Raw genomic sequence first — 23,293 nt, 5'->3', positions numbered from 1 at the left:
TCATGCTTGTGTGTGTGTGTGTGTGTGTGTGTGTTCTGTAGGTGTGTGGAGGTTTTTCATGCTTGTGTGTGTGTTCTGTAGGTGTGTGGAGGTTCTTCATGCGTGTGTGTGTGTTCTGTAGGTGTGTGGAGGTTTTTCATGCTTGTTTGTGTGTGTGTGTGTGTGTGTGTGTGTGTGTTCTGAAGGTGTGTGGAGGTTTTTCATGCTTGTGTGTGTGTTCTGTAGGTGTGTGGAGGATCTTCATGCGTGTGTGTGTGTTCTGTAGGTGTGTGGAGGTTTTTCATGCGTGTGTATGTTCTGTAGGTGTGTGGAGGTTCTTCATGCGTGTGTGTGTTCTGTAGGTGTGTGGAGGTTCTTCATGCGTGTGTGTGTTCTGTAGGTGTGTGGAGGTTCTTCATGCGTGTGTGTGTTCTGTAGGTGTGTGGAGGTTCTTCGTGTGTGTGTGTGTTCTGTAGGTGTGTGGAGGTTCTTTGTGTGTGTGTGTGTTCTGTAGGTGTGTGGAGGTTCTTCGTGTGTGTGTGTGTGTGTGTGTTCTGTAGGTGTGTGGAGGTTCTTCATGCTTGTGTGTGTGTTCTGTAGGTGTGTGGAGGTTCTTCGTGTGTGTGTGTGTGTGTGTGTTCTGTAGGTGTGTGGAGGTTCTTCATGCTTGTGTGTGTGTTCTGTAGGTGTGTGGAGGATCTTCATGCGTGTGTGTGTTCTCTGTAGGTGTGTGGAGGTTCTTCGTGTGTGTGTGTGTTCTGTAGGTGTGTGGAGGTTCTTTGTGTGTGTGTGTGTTCTGTAGGTGTGTGGAGGTTCTTCGTGTGTGTGTGTGTGTGTGTGTGTGTGTGTGTGTGTGTTCTGTAGGTGTGTGGAGGTTCTTCGTGTGTGTGTGTGTGTGTGTGTGTGTGTTCTGTATGTGTGGGGAGGTTCTTTGTGTGTGTGTGTGTGTGTGTGTGTGTGTTCTGTATGTGTGGGGAGGTTCTTCGTGTGTGTGTGTGTGTTCTGTATGTGTGTGGAGGTTATTTGTGTGTGTGTGTGTTCTGTAGGTGTGTGGAGGTTCTTCGTGTGTGTGTGTGTGTGTGTGTTCTGTAGGTGTGTGGAGGTTCTTCATGCTTGTGTGTGTGTTCTGTAGGTGTGTGGAGGATCTTCATGCGTGTGTGTGTTCTCTGTAGGTGTGTGGAGGTTCTTCGTGTGTGTGTGTGTTCTGTAGGTGTGTGGAGGTTCTTTGTGTGTGTGTGTGTTCTGTAGGTGTGTGGAGGTTCTTCGTGTGTGTGTGTGTGTGTGTGTGTGTGTGTGTGTGTGTGTTCTGTAGGTGTGTGGAGGTTCTTCGTGTGTGTGTGTGTGTGTGTGTGTGTTCTGTATGTGTGGGGAGGTTCTTTGTGTGTGTGTGTGTGTGTGTGTGTGTGTGTTCTGTATGTGTGGGGAGGTTCTTCGTGTGTGTGTGTGTGTTCTGTATGTGTGTGGAGGTTCTTTGTGTGTGTGTGTGTGTGTGTGTTTGTGTGTGTGTGTGTTCTGTAGGTGTGTGGAGGTTCTTCGTGTGTGTGTGTGTGTGTGTGTGTGTGTGTGTGTGTGTGTGTGTGTGTGTGTGTGTGTGTTCTGTAGGTTCTGTGAGGTCATGCTTGGCTCTTAGAGCTCTGAGTCTCCATTAGAGCGGCTCTTTCCACTGTACGAGTGTGTGATGTCTGAGACGGGTGTGGTCTGGAGGACTGGGAGCGGGGCGGTGGGTCTGATGGTAACACAACCCGCCTGGGCTAAAAATAGACGTGGAAGGAAAAGCCTGGATGTCTGTGGTCTCTTGTGTTAATTACAGGGCGAGGTTAACTGTGCAAACCTGCAGATGTGTGTGTGCAGGCCGTTCTTTCACATGAGGTGTCCGTATGTGCTCACATAAGCCGGGGACTTTGACTAGGCCACCTCTGAAATAAATAACGGCCCCATCTATACACTAAACTGCCAAAAGTGTTGGGACGCTCATGAGCTTTAACGCCATCCCATTCTTCATCTGTAGGGTTTAATATGGAGTTGCAGCTCTAATGTGGCGTTCACACCGGACGCGATTTGCGCGAATAATTTGCGCTGATCGCGCGAAGGTGGACGCTTGAACATTTTGAGTTTATTCGCTTCATTCGCGCGTGACATTTGCTTCACAACAGATGCGAATTCTCGTCATGGGCGGGGCTTCTGCCAGCGGCTCGTCTCGTTGTGAAATGGCTGACATGGGCTGTGTTTACACGTCTTTTTTTTGTTAAATTCGACTGATAATGTGTGACAAAACATAGTTTTAAGACTTTTTCAGGTGATAGTAGCCACGTTTACATGCGCACTTTTTTGTCATTCCGATTAAAATCATTCTGATTGAAAGATTCGGTGGATTGTTTACATGAGACGTTATCTAAACCGATCTGGTGTTTACATGTGCTGACTTTCAGTAGGAATCATTTTGTGACATGCGCACACAGTTTGTCTGCCGCCTCAGATTCGTTACGTATCGTGGATCAATAGTTCTGTGTTGGTAATTTTTATATTTATTTATTTTTCTGTGGGCGGACATGCAGTAGTTTAACCTAATTTATGTCCTATACAATGGCTATTTCAACAGCTGTGAATGATGAATGCGGAATCAAAAATTAATTCAATTCATTTATTTTGAAAAACACAAAATTAATAATAAAATGCACTCAAATTATTAATAAAAACATAGGATATACGGTGAAACATGAATGAAGCATTCAAGACGTGCTCAGCATCATTACTAGTAGTAGCTACTAAACATATATATTTCAGATGATTAAGGAAAGATACTATAATCACAAAGGTATAAATATTGACAAAAGTAATTAAAGTAGACTGTGGGTAATGTTACTCAACCAATTTGAAGCAGTTGTTGATTAAATTTTTTTTTTATAGCTCTAACGAGAAACAGAGAGCAGCTTGAATGTTTCCCGTTGAAATGGCAGCTCTCAACGGCCACCAGGACTTGTAGAGTTTTATAAAAGCTATTTATTATTTGTCGTAAAGTGTAAGAATCACCTCAGAAAAAAAATGTATTCTATCAGGCGCAGTTGAAGCCTCGGACAAACGCTGTCAAGATGAGATGCTGTAGCCAGGCTATGTCTGTGTCATTATTCCAACATCATGTTCATAACATGTTACGAAATAAAAAATGTAATACCTCAGAAAAATGAACTTTCCTCTCTTGTCAACATTAGACTGGTGTGAGCGCGGCGCGCACTCTTCAGTTGAGGAGGCGCGCACTGTATATCACGTCACAGAAAGACGTGCACTCACAGTAATCGGGTCAGATCGTTTACATGGTGGAATTTTTCGTTTGATCGGTTCATGAAAAGGTTTATCCCACCCCTCTCAAACCCATTACAATTTCATTCGGTTTGGCCATTTTTATTCCGATTGAGGTGTTTATATGGAGTATTTTTATTCGGATTGGACTTTTAAACCGATTACAGTGCTCCATGTAAACGCACCTAATGTAGTTGTTTAAAGCTCAAATCTGTGGTTTATTTATATAAAGAGTGCCTATTTGAACATTTTATCTGGCGTTTTCGGAGTTGTGAGCTCCAGTGGATCAGCGGCGCTCATTAACCCGGCGAGATCAGCCTTTCCTCGGCCAGTCCTTCTGCCGTCTGCCGCTGGCTCTGATGTCTCTGTGGCGGCTCCAGATATAATTCGTCTTGTAACGGCCGATCTTTGCTCTCATGGATCTATAATTTGTTCCCTGGCAAATCGTTTAGGCTGAGGGCAAAGAGAAGTTTCATTACTTTATATTTTTAGGCTATAACTGTAGGTTGCAGTTGTAACGTTAGCCGACTAGCACTGACTTTGAATGTTTGAGTGAATTGTTTGCTTTATTTCATGTGTAGCTTCTTATACATTACTTATACTTTTGTATTATTGACCAAACATAAACTTGCATTTAACAAAAAGAGACTGGGTTGTGTTTCATGTCATTTAATGTTATCACAGTGATAATCATATTGTCTGAACCAGATATTAATATGCAGATTTTCTCCTCATTGTTGTCACTACTAGAGAAAGCTCCTGATTGGTTAACGCGGCGCGAAATATCCGCCAAAGTTCAGATTTTTCAACTTGAGCGATTCCCGCGAATCGCGCGTTCAAAAACGCTCAATTCACGTCCTTCGTGCCGCAGAATGCCATTTCGCGTCCATGGGATTGTCAGACAGAGAAGCGTGATTGGTCACTCAGAGAACACGTCTCCACTGCTCTAGAGTCCAGTGGTGGCTCGCTTTACCCCACTGCATCTTGCATTGCACTTGGTGCTGTAAGGCTTGGATGAGCTGCTCGGGCCATTCTCAGTGATTTGGAGGATGCACAACACTTTTAGGGAGACAGTGTATATGCAATCTTCTCTGACCTCTGACCCTTGTTTCATCCCTCACAGGAAGGGCAAAGGGAAGCCCAACGGGAAGAAGCCGGTCACCGAGGAGAAGAAGCTTTACCTGGACCCAGAATACACCAAAGTAAGAGTCGTGGATTTTGACCTCAAGGAGCTGGTGGTGTTGCCGAGGGAGATCGACCTGAACGAATGGCTCGCCAGCAACAGTAAGTGTCACATGACCTCCAGCTGAGACCGTTTGATTATATTGAGCAGCTTCTATCCTTTAAATTCCAATCATATTTTGCCAATTAAATATTATTATATTTTATTGTATTATGATATTTTATGATATTTTATTTTATTATATATTATATTTTATTGTATTATATTTTGTTATATTATATTTTATTATATTTATTATTATATTTTATTGTGTATTATAATATATAATAAAATAAAATATAATAATAAATATAATAAAATATAATATATAATAAATATAATAGAATAAAATATAATATATAATGAAATAAAATATAATCAAATAATATAGAATCAAATATAATCAAATAAAATATATAATAAATATAATACAAAAAAATATAATATAATATATATAATATAATACTCTATAATCTATAATAAATATAATACAATAAAATATAATAAATATAATAAAAAATTATATATAATACAATCAAATATAATATATAATATAATAAATATAATACCATAAAATATATTTAATTTAATTTTATTGTATTGTATATTATATTATATTATATTTTATTGTATTATATTTATTATATATTTTATTTGATTCTATTTGATTATTTTATATTATATTATCCAAGATCAGCACTTCTAATCTGTGACATAAAATCAGTTTTTTGTAGAAATGAAAAAATGGTCCCCAATTTAGCTGCATTTTATTTCATGTTGTTGTTTTTAATGTGGAAAAGTCCCGACCCTTGACCTTTGACCCCGCTGCTGTGTTGTTGTGTGTAGTTTCTAGGTGTGTTTTGCAAACATGGAGGGAATGTATGATGTCAGCTCTGTTATATAACTGACCGTATGAATAATAACATTCCCGAGCCCAGCGATCACACCATTGTGTGCGTTTCCCTCCATTTTATCTGGAAAGAAAACACGTGAAAAACACGAAGAGTGGCTTGATTTAGGAAACGTTAATGCACTTTGAGAATCCACAAGCTGATGTTAAAGCTCTCTGTCTCTGAGCTGAGTCTGCTTCATGTGTTTCACACACTCCTCACATATAAAGCATTATTATGGGTTATTCTGAGATTTCAAATATTCCGTCACAGATTGTTAAATTAGTGATGCAGGTACATGAGATGAGCCTGTTATTAGAAATGGGACACGTTTGATCACTTCACTCTTATTTTAGCCACTGCATTGGGCTCATATTTCTCATATTTCCTTAAATTAGTTTATTCTGCGAAACCACAGTATCATCATTGATCATATAAGATTTTGCCAAACGTCACACAATCGTTTGATTCTGTGGTATAATTTTAGTAAAGTGTAGAAAGATGTAGTTTATGCATAACCTGAATACTTTTTCAAGTATTTTATATATACAAGTATATTATATATAAATATTAGAAATATTTAAAATTTACAAATGCACTTGTGTACATGTATAATTACAATATTTTGTATTATTACTATTTATATGTAAATTTAACAAAAGGTGCATATGATAATAAAATATTGTTATTATACATGTGCATTTAATCAAATGTGCACATAATAATGTAACTATTGTAATTATATATGTAAATTTAATACAATGTGCATATAATAATAATAATAATAATAATAATAATACAAATAAAATGTAATAATTATATGTGCATTTAATCAAATGTGCACATAATAATGCAAATATTGTAGTAATTATATATGTACATTTAATCAAATGTGCATATTTGCATCCATTTATAAAAATGTAGGGAAAGTTGTGAAGATTGTTAATGTTCAGAAAAATGTTTATTATACACAGTAAAATTGTAAGTCATTGTTTATGCATATTTTGATGAGTAACACAAAGGTATTTATATTCTTTGCCAAATGATTAATTGCTGAAATATTTCTGTATACGTGTCATGATTATTTATTATCATTATCATTAATTATTTTAGATAATTGTGCAGTTTAAATTCCAATTATATTTTGCCAGTGAAATTAAGCATTTTATTTTATTATATTATATGTTATTATATTTTATTTTATTATATTTATGATATATTATATTTATTATATTATATATTTAAATTTTATTATATATTATATTTTATTTTATTACATTTATTATATTTTATTGTATTATTTATTATATTTTATTATATTATATTTTATTATATATTTTATATGGTATTATATAATATTTTATTACATTTATTATATATTATATTTATTGTATTATTTATTATATTATATTATATGTTATTATATTTTATTTTATTATATTTATGATATATTATATTTATTATATTGTATATTTAAATGTTATTATATATTATATTTTATTTTATTACATTTATTATATTTTATTGTATTATTTATTATATTTTATTATATTATATTTTTTATTATATATTTTATACGGTATTATATAATATTTTATTACATTTATTATATATTATATTTATTGTATTATTTATTATATTTTATTATATTTTATTTTATTATATTTATTATATATTATATTTTATTTTATTGTATTTATGATATATTTTATTATATTTATTATGTTTTATAATATTTATAATATTTTTTGTATTTATTATATTATATTTATTATATATTATATTTCATTATATTATATTTTTATATTATATTTTTTATATTATATTATTAATTAAATTGTATTATATTAAAGTATATATATATATATATTAGGGCTGGGCAAATTAACGCGTTAACGCTGGCGATTAATTTTTTCAGCTTAACGCATTAAAAATATTTAACGCAAATAACGCAGCGTCCGTTTTTATATCCATTTTTGCTTAGCGTTACATGATCATCACGCTCCTATTCATGTAAATGCTTCCAAGCGCGACAAGACACAAGCGAACGCGCTGTATGCCAATGTCGTGTGTGTGTGTGTGTGTGTGTCAGTGTCCTGTCTGTGTGGATGCGTCTCATGTCAGCTAATCAAGGGACACTGACACACACACACACACACACACACTCGGCGCATAGATAGACTCGCGTCAGTTTCCTGCTCACATCGAGTTCTCTTTTGCTCTTGAACAAACAATAACACAGAGGATTTTGAGTATTCTCATATTAAGAGTCTTAAATTAGTTAAATAACGTCTTGAATGAACTTAAAGAGTTGTGAGGAAATGAGATGCGCGGGACAGCGCGTGAGATGCGCGGCTGTTCTTAAAGTGACAGGAGCACTGATGATGATGTCATTAATGTTCATCAAAGAACAATGGGAACAGAGAAAATTGTAGCTTTAATGATGATTCATCTATATTTAATTTATTATTTATGCAGTTAAGGAAGGTTTGATAACTTTTACATTTGTGTATATGTATAACAGGGAAGGCCATGGGTAAATATAACATTTATTATTTTGGGTTTATGTAAAGATTGTTTTAAGTTCACTTAAATTAAAAGTTGTTTTTTAAAGCCTAATAAATGTTGAAATTGGGAGCTTTCAGTTATACTTAATGTAACGTCATTAATGTTTCATAGAGACTTTAGTATCAGTGATACTGGCCTTCATTCATAAAAATATGACAATACAACACATATTTAAAATATACTGTCTTTAAATTGTTTATACATTAATTTGGAGAGTAACTGAAATTATTACAATATCAAAATATGAAAAACTTAAAATATTACAAACTTGCGATTAATCGCGATTAATTACAGAAAAAAATGCTATTAATTAGTTTGTTTTTTTTAATCGATGCCCATCACTAATATATATATATATATATATATATATATATATATATATATATATATATATATATATATATATATATATATATATATATATATATATATATATATATATAATTAAATTAATGCTGTGAAAATTAGGGCTGCAACAATACAGTTAGTCCACGGTTCAATACATACCTCGGGTTTTAACCACGGTTTTCGGTTTTCGGTTCGGTTCTGATGGCTTGTCACATTAGGTTTTTGTTATTCTATTTTTAGGCGACAGGAACAGCAAGAGGTTAAGGAGAATAAAGACTATTTTTAATTGCAATACTCTTTCTTTATTTTACTTAAAAGAATTGAAAACCCTTACTTAAACTTTAAACTTTACTTAAAACAAACCTTGTACACATTCCTAGTGTATTGGATAATATAAAATAAATATATATAAAGATTTACACTGGCAGCTCAGAGCTGTACAGCAGCATTAAAGTATGAAACTGAATGAATAAATGTACAAATAAAACACTACATAGACGTCACTATAAAATATACACTGATTCTTATTAAAGCTACTGTATTAGTTCTTCAGTCAAGAGCAGTGAGTGATTTTCTCTTTGTCTTTTGTTGTTGTATTAACATTAAAGGGATATTTCACTCGAAAATGAAAATTCTGTCATCGAGAAATGAATACAGGTTTGAAACAATATAAGAGTGAGTAAATAATGACATCATTTTACTGGTGAACTGTCCCTTTAAGGACAGCGTGTTCACTATAGGCTGCGCCGCTGTCAATTAAAGACCTGCACGCATCTAATATACAGACACACGCCAATTTTACTTTCACTTTGGACATAACCGACTGTGTTTATGTTAACCTTGTGTGTATTTGACAGTATTAGCGCAGTAAGACGACTACTTAGTCCAGTAATCACGTGTTTGACAGGCGTTTAGTGCGCGCGCTCGGAAAACCGCATGTTAAAACCGCGCACACGAATGAGCCGGCAAGGCTTTAAAACGCATGCAAATAATGAACTTTGGCGATTGTGAATAACTATAGTGTTCCGTGAGTATAACTCTACCACTAACCTGTGATGTGAATGTATGTTACGTTGTTCAGTATTGGGATGGAGGAAAATGATAGAATTTGTAGAAAAATACTTAATTAAATGCAAAACCGAAAAGAAAAAAAAACGCAATTCACAAGCGCGTATTGAACCATGAAGGCCGTACAGAACGCTTCAATATTATATTGAGAATTGTAGCATCCCTAGTGAAAATGTATAATTAATTTTATTTAATTAGAAGTCTATAATTTTAATAGTATTATTATATTAAACATTATATTATTATATTATACAATTCCTTGTAAATAAATAGTTTTAGGCTTACAGTGTAAGTGTTGAAGAATCGTTTACTCTTCAGTTATTTGCATGTCTGTGATTGGTCAGCTCAGAGCTGATGATGATGAGGATGATGATGATGATGATGGTGTCCTCATCCGTTAATCTGAAACGTGTGTGTGTGTGTGTGTGTGTGTGTGTGTGTGTGTGTGTGATTTCCAGCCACGACATTCTTCAACCTCATCAACCTGCAGTACAGCACCATCTCTGAGTTCTGCACAGGAGACACATGTCCAGCCATGATCGCCTGCAACACGTGAGTCTCCATTATTCATCCATTATTCATCCGCCTCTGCTATCCATTATTAAGCCTAGCAGCGGCAACTGGACACTGTGACAGGAGACCCCAGGGGTCGTGACCTGCGGCCCTGCTTGACCTCCGGCAGGGAAGGATATGGAATGGGTTTCTGATCGACTATAACTGGGTCAGCTGTGTGGGAAAAGCGGCTCGAGTGTTTACTGATGCATTATGGGAAGATGCCCTATCAGTTCATGAACAACCACAGAGAAGAAAGTGTGTCAGACATGTGATGAGAGAACCCCCCCCCCCCTCTCTCAGTTGCTGTCAATGCTTTATTAGTGTTATTAATATCCTAATGTGTCTAATGGGCGTCCTTTTTATAAAAAAAGGGAGACAGTCTTTCACTGTTTTATGGAGTTTTCAAGGTTGGGGTTTTTGTTTGATTTTCTTAAATTGTTGTTTAACAAGTTAAATGAAGCTTTTACTGTTCAGAGTTTTATTCTTGGTTACCGGTATGTAGCAAAAAATAGAATAAAATATCAACTTTTAAACTTCATTATAGGTGAAGCAGAAATGGCAATATATATTCAGCAGGAGGAACAAAATTGAAGAGTCAGACGGAAAAAACGAGATCAAATCAAGAGTGTGGATTGATTTGAAATGTTATAAGATGATGAAGGATTTGACGTTTTGTTACGATGATGCCGTTTTGTTTTGTTGTAGATGATCTTTTAATTTGTTCTTGTGTTACACTAATGTGATGTGAATTGTTGTGGTTATATTTATATTGGAAATGTGTTGTTATTAGGGCTGTCAAAAGATGAATCGAGATTAATCACATCCAAAATAAAAGTTTGTGTTTACATAATATATGTGTGTGTACTCTGTTAATTATCATTTAAATATAAATACACACACAAGCATGTATATATTTAAGAAATATTTGCATGTATATGCATTTATATAATTTATATTATATATAAATATAAATGTTTTCTATATAAATTAGGGCTGTCAAAAGATTAATCGCATCCAAAATAAAAGTTTTTGTTTACATAATATATGTGTGTGTACTCTGTTAATTATTATTTATATATAAAATATAAATGTTTTATATATAAAAATAATATTTTTTTCTTAAATATATACATGCTTGTGTGTGTATTTATATATAAATAATAATTAACAGAGTACACACACATATATTATGTAAACACAAACTTTTATTTCTGATGAGATTAATCGCGATTCATCTTTTGACAGCGCTAATTGTAATGTATAAGAACTGTAAAATAAAAGTTTTGTTAAAAAATGTCCTCTCTCTCTCTCTCTCTCTCTCTCTCTCTCTCTCTCTCTCTCTCTCTCTCTCTCTCTCCCCCCCCCCCCCCCTCTCTCTCTCTCTCTCTCTCTCTCTCTCCCTCCCCCCCTCTCTCTCTCTCTCTCCAGGACGTATTACTGGTATGATGAGAAGGGGAAGAAGACGAAGTGCACCGCTCCTCAGTATGTGGATTTTGTGATGAGTTCAGTGCAGAAGCTGGTGACGGATGAGGACATCTTTCCCACTAAATACGGTGAGCGGCCTCTGCTGCCCCCAGTGGACTCTCAGCAAACTGACCACAGCTTTATGAGGGTTTGCGGTCTCATTACAACACAGTCAAATATAACTATATAATACAAAACTATATCCCAAATGTAAATATAATCTTATTTCACTTCTGTTTTGTTTATTTAAAAGTATTAAATGGCTAATAAAATGGCTTTCCTGTAGCTCAAACAGTAGAGCATGGCGCTAGCAACGCCAAGGTCATGGGTTCAATTCCCAGGGAAAGCAAGAATTGACAAAATGTAAAATGCGTAGCTTGAATGCAATGTAAGTCGCTTTGGATAAAAGCGTTTGCCAAATGCATAAAAAAAAATAAAATAAAAAAAAATAAACACTCACACACTTTGATGGTGGCATGGATACATGTTTAGGAAATTTAGGTTAAAAATAATAAACTTAATTAAAGTGAATAATATGAGACTTTACATTTCAATCATGTTTTGCCAAAGAAATTAAGATTTATATTAGATTATATCATATATTATATGTTATTATATTAATTCATTTTACAGTATTAAAGTAAATATGGGAATATAATTTTATTATTAACTGTATTTATTAATAAATGTATTTATTTATTACTGTATTTATTAATAAATGTATTTATTTATAACTGTATTTATTATTAACTGTATTTATTAATAACTGTAGTTTATTATTAACTGTATTTATTAATGACTGTAGTTTATTATTAACTGTATTTATTAATAACTGTATTTATTATTAACTGTATTTATTAATGACTGTAGTTTATTATTAACTGTATTTATTATTAACTGTATTTATTAATGACTGTAGTTTATTATTAACTGTATTTATTATTAACTGTATTTATTAATGACTGTAGTTTATTATTAACTGTATTTATTATTAACTGTATTTATTAATGACTGTAGTTTATTATTAACTGTATTTATTATTAACTGTATTTATTAATGACTGTAGTTTATTATTAACTGTATTTATTATTAACTGTATTTATTAATGACTGTAGTTTATTAATGACTGTAGTTTATTATTAACTGTATTTATTATTAACTGTATTTATTAATGACTGTAGTTTATTATTAACTGTATTTATTAATGACTGTAGTTTATTAATGACTGTAGTTTATTATTAACTGTATTTATTATTAACTGTATTTATTAATGACTGTAGTTTATTATTAACTGTATTTATTATTAACTGTATTTATTAATGACTGTAGTTTATTATTAACTGTATTTATTATTAACTGTATTTATTATTAACTGTATTTATTAATGACTGTAGTTTATTATTAACTGTATTTATTATTAACTGTATTTATTATTAACTGTATTTATTAATGACTGTAGTTTATTAATGACTGTAGTTTATTATTAACTGTATTTATTAATAACTGTAGTTTATTAATGACTGTAGTTTATTATTAACTGTATTTATTAATGACTGTAGTTTATTAATGACTGTAGTTTATTATTAACTGTATTTATTAATGACTGTAGTTTATTATTAACTGTATTTATTAATAACTGTAGTTTATTATTAACTGTATTTATTAATGACTGTAGTTTATTATTAACTGTATTTATTAATAACTGTAGTTTATTATTACCTGTATTTATTAATAACTGTAGTTTATTATTAACTGTATTTATTAATAACTGTAGTTTATTATTAACTGTATTTATTAATGACTGTAGTTTATTAATGACTGTAGTTTATTATTAACTGTATTTATTAATAACTGTATTTATTATTAACTGTATTTATTAATAACTGTATTTATTATTAACTGTATTTATTAATGACTGTAGTTTATTATTAACTGTATTTATTAATGACTGTAGTTTATTAATAACTGTAGTTTATTATTAACTGTATTTATTAATAACTGTATTTATTATTAACTGTATTTATTAATGACTGTAGTTTATTATTAACTGTATTTATTAATGACTGTAGTTTATTAATGACTGTAGTTTATTATTAACTGTATTTATTAATAACTGTATTTATTATTAACTGTATTTATTAATGACTGTAGTTTATTATTAACTGTATTTATTATGAACTGTATTTGTTAATAACTGTAGTTTAATATTAACTCTATTATTAATAACTGTAGTTTATTATTACCTGTGTTTATTAATAACTGTAGTTTAATATTAACTCTATTATTAATAACTGTAGTTTATTATTAACTGTATTTATTAATAACTGTAGTTTTTGAACTTGTGTAATATTTAAACAACATTTCAGTCTTATGACCTTTATCATTTTACATATAATTTTAAAATTGTGATTTAATAAAAAGAAAAAAAATGTCAGTCCTGAGTGGAAACTAATATTCTTTCTTAATATATAATCTAATATACAATTTCTGAAGTAATTTGATTGATTGTGATGGTGAATCTCTTCACTACTGTTCAAACGTTTATTCATCAAAGACGCATGAAATGAATCAAAAGTGACAGAAAAGACATTAATAATGTTACAAAAGATTATATTTCAAACAAATGAACTTCCTATTTATGAAATATCCATCCATCCATCCATCATTCTATTGTTACATCCATTCATCCATCCATCAATCTATCATCCATCTTTCTATCATTCAATTATCCATCCATCAATCTTTCTATTGTTTAATCCATTCATCCATCCATCAATCTATCATCCATCTTTCTATCATTCAATCATCCATCCATCAATCTTTCTATTGTTTAATCCATCCATCCATCAATCTATCCATCCATATTTCTATCATTCAATCATCCATCCATCCATCCATCATTCTATTGTTACATCCATCTTTCAATCATTCCATCATCCATCCATCAATCTATCATTCTATTGTTGCATCCATCTTTCAATCATCCATCCATTAATCTTTCTATTGTTTAATCCATCCATCCATCAATCTTTCTATCAACCATCCATCATTCTATTGTTTGTTCCATCCATCCATTCTGCTGTTCCATTCGTCCATCCAGACATCCATCCATCATTCTATTGTTTCATCCATCCATGCATCATTCATCCATCATTCTATTGTTTCATCCATCCATCCTCTTGAGCTACAAAACTAAAACTTTAACTATTTCAAACTTCAAGCCTTTAAAACTAAATCAAACTTTCTGGCTTGGCTTTTTCGAGCCAACTTAAAGGTTATCTGCAAACTTTTGTTTGTCTAGTTTTATATTATAATAATATTTAAAATTTTGTTACTGTATTTTTGATCAAATAAAAACAGCCTCGATGAGCAGAAGAGCCTTCCTTCCCGTCCATAAAATAATTTAATTTGACCTGATGTAAATACAAGTCTGTGTAAAGCTCCCGTTTGAATCCCTGTCTCCCGTGTGTCCTCCGCATCCACCCATCCATCCATCCATGCATCCACCCATCCATTCATCCATCCATCCATCCACCCATTCATCCATCCATGCATCCACCAATCCATCCATCTATGCATCCATCCACCCATTCATCCATCCACCCACCCATCCATTCATCCATCCATTAATCCACTCATCCATCCACCAATCCATCCATGTATGCATCCATCCACCCATCCATGCATCCATCCACCCATCCATCCATCCATCCATCCATGTATGCATCCATCCATCCACCCATCCATCCATGCATCCATCCACCCATTCATCCATCCATCCATTCATCCATCCATGCATCCATCCACCCATCCATGCATCCACCCATCCATCCATGCATCCATCCACCCATCCATTCATCCATCCATCCACCCATCCATCCACCCATCCATCCATGCATCCATCCACCCATTCATCCATCCATCCACCCACCCATCCATTCGTCCACCCATCCATCCATTCATCCATCCATCCACCCATCCATTCATCCACCCACCCATCCATTCATCCACCCACCCATCCATTCATCCATCCATTAATCCATCCATCATCCATCCATCCATCAAGTCATCGATCCATCCACCCCTGCATTCATCCATCCATGCATCATTCTATCGTTTCATCCATCCTCTATTAAAGCTACAAAACTAAAACTTTAACCTTTTCAAACAGAAACAGCCTCGATGAGCAGAAGAGCCTTCCTTCCCGTCCATAAAATCATTTAATTTGACCTGATGTAAATACAAGTGTGTGTAAAGCTCCCGTGTGAATCTGTCTCCTGTGTGTCGTCCGCAGGTAAAGAGTTCCCCAACACCTTCGACACGCTGGTGAAGAAGATCTGCCGGTATCTCTTCCACGTCCTGGCCCACATCTACTGGTCCCACTATAAGGAGACGGTGGCCATGGACCTGCACGGACACCTAAACACACTGTACACGCATTTCATAGTCTTTATAAGGGAATTCAACCTGATGGACCCCAAGGAGACGTCCATAATGGAGGACCTGACGGAGGCCCTGTGCACGCCCCTGCCCCCCCCGCCACAGAACCACGTGGCGGAGAGATGAGTCCGGCTCACCTGCCAACGCTCACCTGCCAACCCGGGTTCAGAAGGACTTCAGCGCCCGCACAGGGACCCACAGACCTTCACCCTCCCAGAACATTGCTCTCTTTAGGACCCAGCGAGGAGCGCTGAGCCGGGCCGGGCGACCTCAGAGGCGGCCCGTCTTACCCTTTAACCAAGAACAACCTGTCCGTTTCCTTCCCGTTTTGCGCTCCTTTGACACAGCACTTTCCCCTCTCTTGGTTTGATAGGGTGTTGATCTGGTTTCTCGTTTTTTTATAGGGTAAAAGGGGAGTGTGTGTGCGCGCGCGCGTGTGTGTGTGTGTGTGTGTGTGTGTGTGTGTGTGTGTGTGTGTGTGTGTGTGTGTGTGTGCGCGCGCGCGTGTGTGTGTGTGTGTGTGTGTGTGTGTGTGTGTGTGTGTGTGTGTGTGTTCAAGGCTTTTGCACTCAGGAACTGAGAGAGCTGTCAATGCTACCTGCTCACCCATAAGCCTCTCAGTGTCACTTTACTCATCCTATAGCGGCCCCATCGTCCCAGACGGCCCTCTGGGTAAGCGGGATAGACTTTTGTTGCGTATTAGCATGTTAACCACTGTAGAGGAGCCCGATTAGACGGCCTGGGTTCACGCGCTCTCTCTCGAGTGACAAAGACATTGGCATTGTCTGCTGTTGAATCCAAACGCCTGCCCCTCAGGCTCTGGGATAGCGTCCCGGGACACGGCCATTTTGTGAATGGAAAAGAATGTACACTTAGTCTCTGCGTGTGGATGATGATGATGATGATGAAGAGCGCCAGATGTTTTCGTTGTGTCGCGATGATGACCTCTTTGTGAGAAGATCGGACCTTTTCCTTTTATTTAATTTATTTCTTTTTCTTTTTGGTTTTTAGTTGACTTTTTTTTTTCAGGGCTCCTCAGTTCTGGCTTTTTTTTGTTTTATGTATTTTAATAATACTTTAAGTTAAAAGCGATTTAATATTTTAAGCTCTGCAAATTATAACCTAATAAAATATTTAAAAGTCACTAGCGATGGCATTTAGTGCGTGTTTTTATTCATGTCCTGGTCATTTTAATTGATTTTTAGACACCTGGTGGAAAAACTACATTACCCATAATTCTGTGAAGAAAGCCACCAATCAAAGAAACGGGCAAAACCGTGCCAAAAGAGCTCCGCCCACTCATCTTTGTCTGACCCAGAGCCATATAGAGAGAGAGTTGCGACAACTCCATAGACTCCAATGGAACGTTTTTTTTACAGCAATGGCGGCTCGCGGAGACTCTCAATAGTTCCCGGAAGTAGCAGCCGCGCCATAGAGAACAGCAGAACAGACCGTTTGTGATGCACTTTTAAAAGGTAAGACGTTTAATCAGTAAGATTTTAAATGATCAGCACATTTTAATCAAAATAACTTGTACATTAAAGCCTGCTTGTGTAGATTATTCATCATTAAAAAAATATATATTTTAAAAACAACATCGCTGTAACTACATACTCATGCTACATACACAAGTCGATGTGTAATAAAATTATTGAAAATCAATGCATTTATTGACTATTAATTACCAAAAAGCGCAGTTCTGTCACTGTGACTATCAATTTGAATTGCCCGTCAAATCACTTCCTGGAACTATTCGAGGTCTACATGAATCACGTGACTATCAAGCGTTTTGAACTTCCGTTGTCGCAACTCTCTCTCTCTATGGCTCTGGTCTGAACTCTATTCACTAAATCCCTGCTTTAGGTTTTACTGGTGGAAAACTACATTACCCATGATCCTCCACTCCACCATTGAAACAAGCAAATCCTGCCAAAAGAGCTCCGCCCACGTCTGATTTTTAAATATTATTCCTTTGCTTTAAATCAAAGTTTGTAATAAAGTGGGCGGCACTTTTGAACTCTATTCACTAAATCCTTGCTTTAGGTTTTACTGGTGGAAAACTACATTACCCATGATTCTGTGAAGAAATCCACCAATCAAAGAAACGGGCAAAATATGCCAAAAGAGCTCCGCCCACTTGCCTTTGTCTGATTTTTAAATAGTATTCTTTTGCTTTAAATCAAAATTTGTAATAAAGTGGGCGGCACTTTTGAACTCTATTCACTAAATCCCTGCTTTAGGTTTTACTGGTGGAAAACTACATTACCCATGATCCTCCACTCCACCAATGAAACAAGCAAATCGTGCCAAAAGAGCTCCGCCCACGTCTGATTTTTAAATATAATTTTTTGCTTTAAATCAAAGTTTGTAATAAAGTGGGCGGCACTTTTGAACTCTATTCACTAAATCCTTGCTTTAGGTTTTACTGGTGAAAACTACATTACCCATGATCCTTCACTGCACCAATCAGACAATCTAAACAAGCAAATCGCGCAAAAAGAGCTCCGCCCACTCGTCTTTGTATGATTTTTAAATATAATTTTTGGCTTTAAATCAAAGTTTGTAATTAAGTGGGCGGCACTTTTGCACTAAACTCCTGCTTTAGGTTTTACTGTTGGAAAACTACATTACCCATGATCCTCCACTCCACCAATGAAACAAGCAAATCATGCCAAAAGAGCTCCGCCCACTTGCCTTTGTCTGATTTTTAAATATTATTTTTTGCTTTAAATCAAAGTTTGTAATAAAGTGGGCGGCACTTTTGAACTCTATTCACTAAATCCCTGCTTTAGGTTTTACTGGTGGAAAACTACATTACCCATGATCCTCCACTCCACCAATGAAACAAGCAAATGGTGCCAATAGAGCTCCGCCCACTCCCAAAAGTCTGCGTCTCATACATTTAGCCGGTTTAACACATGAAGAATGGCTGAATGTTTTTGTAATGATCTGAATGATGTACAGTATCATCTGAAGGAGTGTGAGCATCGCTACGGCAACAGAAGGAAGACACACCTGATGTACAGTATCATCTGAAGGAGTGTGAGCATCGCTACGGCAACAGAAGGAAGACACACCTGATGTACAGTATCATCTGAAGGAAGACACACATCGCTATGGCAACAGAAGGAAGACACACCTGATGTACAGTAGTGATGCGGAAGAGGTCGTTCATAGACACAGAGCGACACGCGTCATAATCTGAAGGCCACGCCCACCGGGGGGAAAACAATCCAACGCTCTCCATTGACTTTGCATTGTGTGAAGCGCCTCATTGTCATTTCGGACTTATAAAAAAAAAAACAGAACAATGTCTAAAAGCTGATATGTGACAAAGTGAACAGCAAACAAGATAAACAAAACCCAGAAGCAAAAACCCAGACGTTTTTATAAGCTATTGACCCAAAAAACAAGCGTTTAAAGCAGCTCTAGGGAGGTTTTTGCTCTCGGCTCCCCCTACAGTTGGGAAACAGTATTGTACAACATTATATATAACAGTACCTCTACTACTGTCGTAAACTCTGTCATTCTACATCAGTGGATGCATCGCACGTGCATTTGTTGACATGACAACTATAACAGACATGTTAGGTATCCTAAAATATGATTTTGTACGTCTTGTGTATTTACTTGTAAGAATGAAGCCGCTCCTCCTTCAGCTCACGCCAACGAGCAAACGCTGCCCAATGTTGATCCTCCTGCCTTTAATCTCATCACTTTCTCCTTTCCTCTTTTTGCTTTCCTCCGACAAAACCTTTGCTTTATTATTTTTCTGTGCTGCTTCGGCAATGACTATAACATCCGGCAAACAAACGATAGTTGGGCTCGCACGTCTGAATTTAAGGAAGTGGAAGTGGTGGTGGAAGTGACGTATATGCCGTAAAGCAGTCGAGTTTTGTAGTTCTTTTTGTTCTCGGGTTACTACCCGAAACCCGAAGTTTAAAAGTACGATTAAAAACGATACAGACCCCGTCAGGCTATGGCAGACGTGTCATTCAACCTATTGTAAGTCCATGTATCATCACAAGAGGTTTGAAAATATATTATGAAGGTTGGAAAGTTACCTAGTGCTGCTTTAAGGACAAAAAAGTGGATTCAGGCCATTGAGACAGCGCGCGACGGGTCATATTGCACTGAGAACTACAGCGACTAGAGAGGAACGTCATCAGCGACAGTAAATATAATATAGAGAACGGAAATTTGGATATTTGACTTTACAGTGACAACATATTTACTTACTGCACACACACACATATTGAGACATACTGAGTGTCACGATCCCAAAATGTCCCTATTCTTCAGCTGAAGCTTCACTTCGTATTGCCTGTGTCCACTTTGATCTTCTTAAACGCTCGTTTTTTGGGTCGACAGCTTATAAAAACTTATTTCTGTGTTGTTTAGCTTGTTTGCTGCACACTTTGTCACATATCAGCTTTTAGACATTGTTCTGTTTTTTGTTATAAGTCTGAAATGACAATGAGGCAGCCTCACGCAATGCAAAGTCAATGGAGAGCGTTGGATTGTTTTCCCCCCCGCGGTGGGCGTGGCCTAAATACGCTCTGTCTCTATTGGCCAGGTTAGGGAATGATGATGAACCTCTTCTCTCTGAGACCCGTGATGATCTCACTCATTATGGAAATGCTGAACATTATTCCCATAAAACTCTGAAATGATGATGACTTCACACTGGGCTCCGGGGCCTCAGGGAAGAGCCAGATTAAAGAATAAAGTATACATTTGCTATAAATGAATAAAACAAATGCTAAATATTATATTAAAAACTACTAAAATAAATAGATAAAAGATTCAAATAAATAAATGAATAAAACAAATACCACCCATTAATAAATGACTAAAATAAATAGATTTTAAATTAAATGTTATTTAAACTAATAAAATAAATACTAAATATTAGGTTAAAATATTATTAAAAAAATACTCAAATAAATAGAAGAAAAATAAATAAATGATTCAAAAAGATGAAAATACAAATTTGATGTAAATAGAACAAATACCAAATATTGGATTAAAAAAATAAGTATAAATAGATGCAAAATAAATATTAAATAAGAATTAGATTTAAAAATTGTTATTAATAAATTACAAAAATCGATTCAAATAAATATAAATACACAGTACAGTAGAAACAACTTACTATAATATTTATACTATAACTATATTTTCTAAACGATAATTAACACTCATTTTTCACAGTATAAATTGTGTCTTTATATATTGAAATGTGTGTGTTTTAAAGGTGCTCTAGAATGAGCTGAAGCGATTGTTCTGATATCCACATGGAGGGTGTGTGACTTATTTAAGGGCAATAATTGTCCAGAAATGGTTTTACTGGTCCATTTACAGCCTCAGAATAGCCTCTAGAATGACATGCTCTGTTTGTGCCAGAGGTGGACAATAATGAAGAACATTTACTTGAGGACTAAAGTACACTTTTTGAGTATCTGTACTTTACTGAAGGATTATTCTTTAACTTCACTAAAGACAAATATCGTACTTTTTACTCCACTACATTTTTTCCAAGGTCCTTGAAGTCAAAAGTCATTTCTGTGGCAGCTTTGCAAGTCAGTGGATGATTTTTTTTTCTTCCTTAAAAGTTTTTTGTTTTTGTTTTTTTGGACAGCCTATCAGTCTTCACTCTTGTAGGGTCATAATTTCCAAACAGGAAATTATGTGTGTGTGTGTGTGTGTGTGTGTGTGTGTGTGTGTGTGTGTGTGTGTGTGTGTGTGTGTGTGTGTGTGTGTGAGAAGTCCATCCTGACTACTGTGTGTGTGTGTGTGTGTGTGTGTGTGTGTGTGTGTGTGTGTGTGTGTGTGTGTGTGTGTGTGTGTGTGTGTGTGTGTGTGTGTGTGTGTGTGTGTGTGTGTGTGTGTGTGTGCGTGTAGTCCATCCTGACTACTGTGTGTGTGTGTGTGTGTGTGTGCGTGTGCGTGTAGTCCATCCTGACTACTGTGTGTGTGTGTGTGTGTGTGTGTGTGTGTGTGTGTGTGCGTGTAGTCCATCCTGACTACTGTGTGTGTGTGTGTGTGTGTGTGTGTGTGTGTGTGTAGTCCATCCTGACTACTGTGTGTGTGTGTGTGTGTGTGTGTGTGTGTGTGTGTAGTCCATCCTGACTACTGTGTGTGTGTGTGTGTGTGTGTGTGTGTGTAGTCCATCCTGACTACTGTGTGTGTGTGTGTGTGTAGTCCATCCTGACTACTGTGTGTGTGTGTGTGTGTGTGTGTGTGTGTGTGTGTGTGTGTGTGTGTGTAGTCCATCCTGACTACTGTGTGTGTGTGTGTGTGTGTGTCTGTGTGTGTGTGTGTGTGTGTGTGTGTAGTCCATCCTGACTACTGTGTGTGTGTAGTTCATCCTGACTACTGTGTGTGTGTGTAGTTCATCCTGACTACTGTGTGTGTGTGTGTGTGTGTGTGTGTGTGTGTGTGATGGGTAGGTTTAGGGGCAGGGGCAGTGTGTGTGTGTGTGTGTGTGTGTGTGATGGGTAGGTTTAGGGGCAGGGGCAGTGTGTGTGTGTGTGTGTGTGTGTGTGTGTGTAGGTTTAGGGGCAGGGGCAGTGTGTGTGAAGTCCATCCTGACTTGTGTGTGTGTGTGTGTGTGTGTGTGTGTGTGTGTGTGTGTGTGTGTGTGTGTGTGTGTGTGTGAAGTTCATCCTGACTACTGTGTGCGTGTGTGAAGTCCATCATGACTACTGTGTGTGTGTGTGTGTGTGTGTGTGTGTGTGTGTGTGTGTGTGTGTGTGTGTGTGTGAAGTTCATCCTGACTACTGTGTGCGTGTGTGAAGTCCATCATGACTACTGTGTGTGTGTGTGTGTGTGTGTGTGTGTGTGTGTGTGTGTGTGTGTGTGTGTGTGTGTGTGTGTGTGTGTGTGTGTGTGTGTGTGTGTGTGTGTGTGTGTGTGTGTGTGTGTGTGTGTGTGTGTGTGTGTGTGTGTGTGTGTGTGTGTGTGAAGTCCATCCTGACTACTGTGTGCGTGTGTGAAATCCATCATGACTACTGTGTGTGTGTGTGTGTGTGTGTGTGTGTGTGTGTGTGTGTGTGTGTGTGTGTGTGTGTGTGTGAAGTCCATCCTGACTACTGTGTGTGTGTGTGGTTCATCCTGACTACTGTGGGCATGTTTTTGTGAAATATCAGGACACAAATGTGTATAATGACATGGGTATTACAAAAAGAGGGTGAAATATGAGGACGTTCCCCATGTCCTCACTTTTCAAAATGCTTATAAATCACACAGAACAAGTTTTTTTTCACAGAAAGTGAACTGCACAGTCTCCTGTGAGGGCTAGGTTTAGGGGCAGGGGCAGTGTGTGTGTGTGTGTGTGTGTGTGTGTGTGTGTGTGTGTGATGGGTAGGTTTAGGGGCAGGGGCAGTGTGTGTGTGTGTGATGGGTAGGTTTAGGGGCAGGGGCAGTGTGTGTGTGTGTGTGTGTGTGTGTGTGATGGGTA

The 23,293-nt window shown here is 36.0% G+C and overlaps 1 protein-coding gene across 3 annotated transcripts in view; it reads left to right on the top strand.

Moving 5' to 3' along the window:
• Nucleotides 1–16,980, top strand: part of mob2b (MOB kinase activator 2b) — a 75,435-nt gene extending 58,455 nt beyond the window's left edge. For all 3 annotated transcript variants that reach the window (XM_079825104.1, XM_079825102.1, XM_079825103.1), the window contains exons 2-5: nt 4,400–4,560; nt 9,831–9,924; nt 11,356–11,480; nt 15,686–16,980. In XM_079825104.1, coding sequence (XP_079681230.1) covers nt 4,400–4,560; nt 9,831–9,924; nt 11,356–11,480; nt 15,686–15,957 — 652 coding nt within the window. In that variant the 3' untranslated portion in view covers nt 15,958–16,980. The remainder of the gene's footprint in view (nt 1–4,399; nt 4,561–9,830; nt 9,925–11,355; nt 11,481–15,685) is intronic.
• Nucleotides 16,981–23,293: the final 6,313 nt, after the last annotated feature.

Source organism: Gobio gobio (assembly GCF_949357685.1).
Source record: "Gobio gobio genome assembly, chromosome: 9".
Lineage (NCBI taxonomy): Eukaryota > Metazoa > Chordata > Actinopteri > Cypriniformes > Gobionidae > Gobio > Gobio gobio.
The sequence above is the reverse complement of the archived record's forward strand: the minus strand, read 5'-3'. Positions and strand labels throughout refer to the sequence as shown.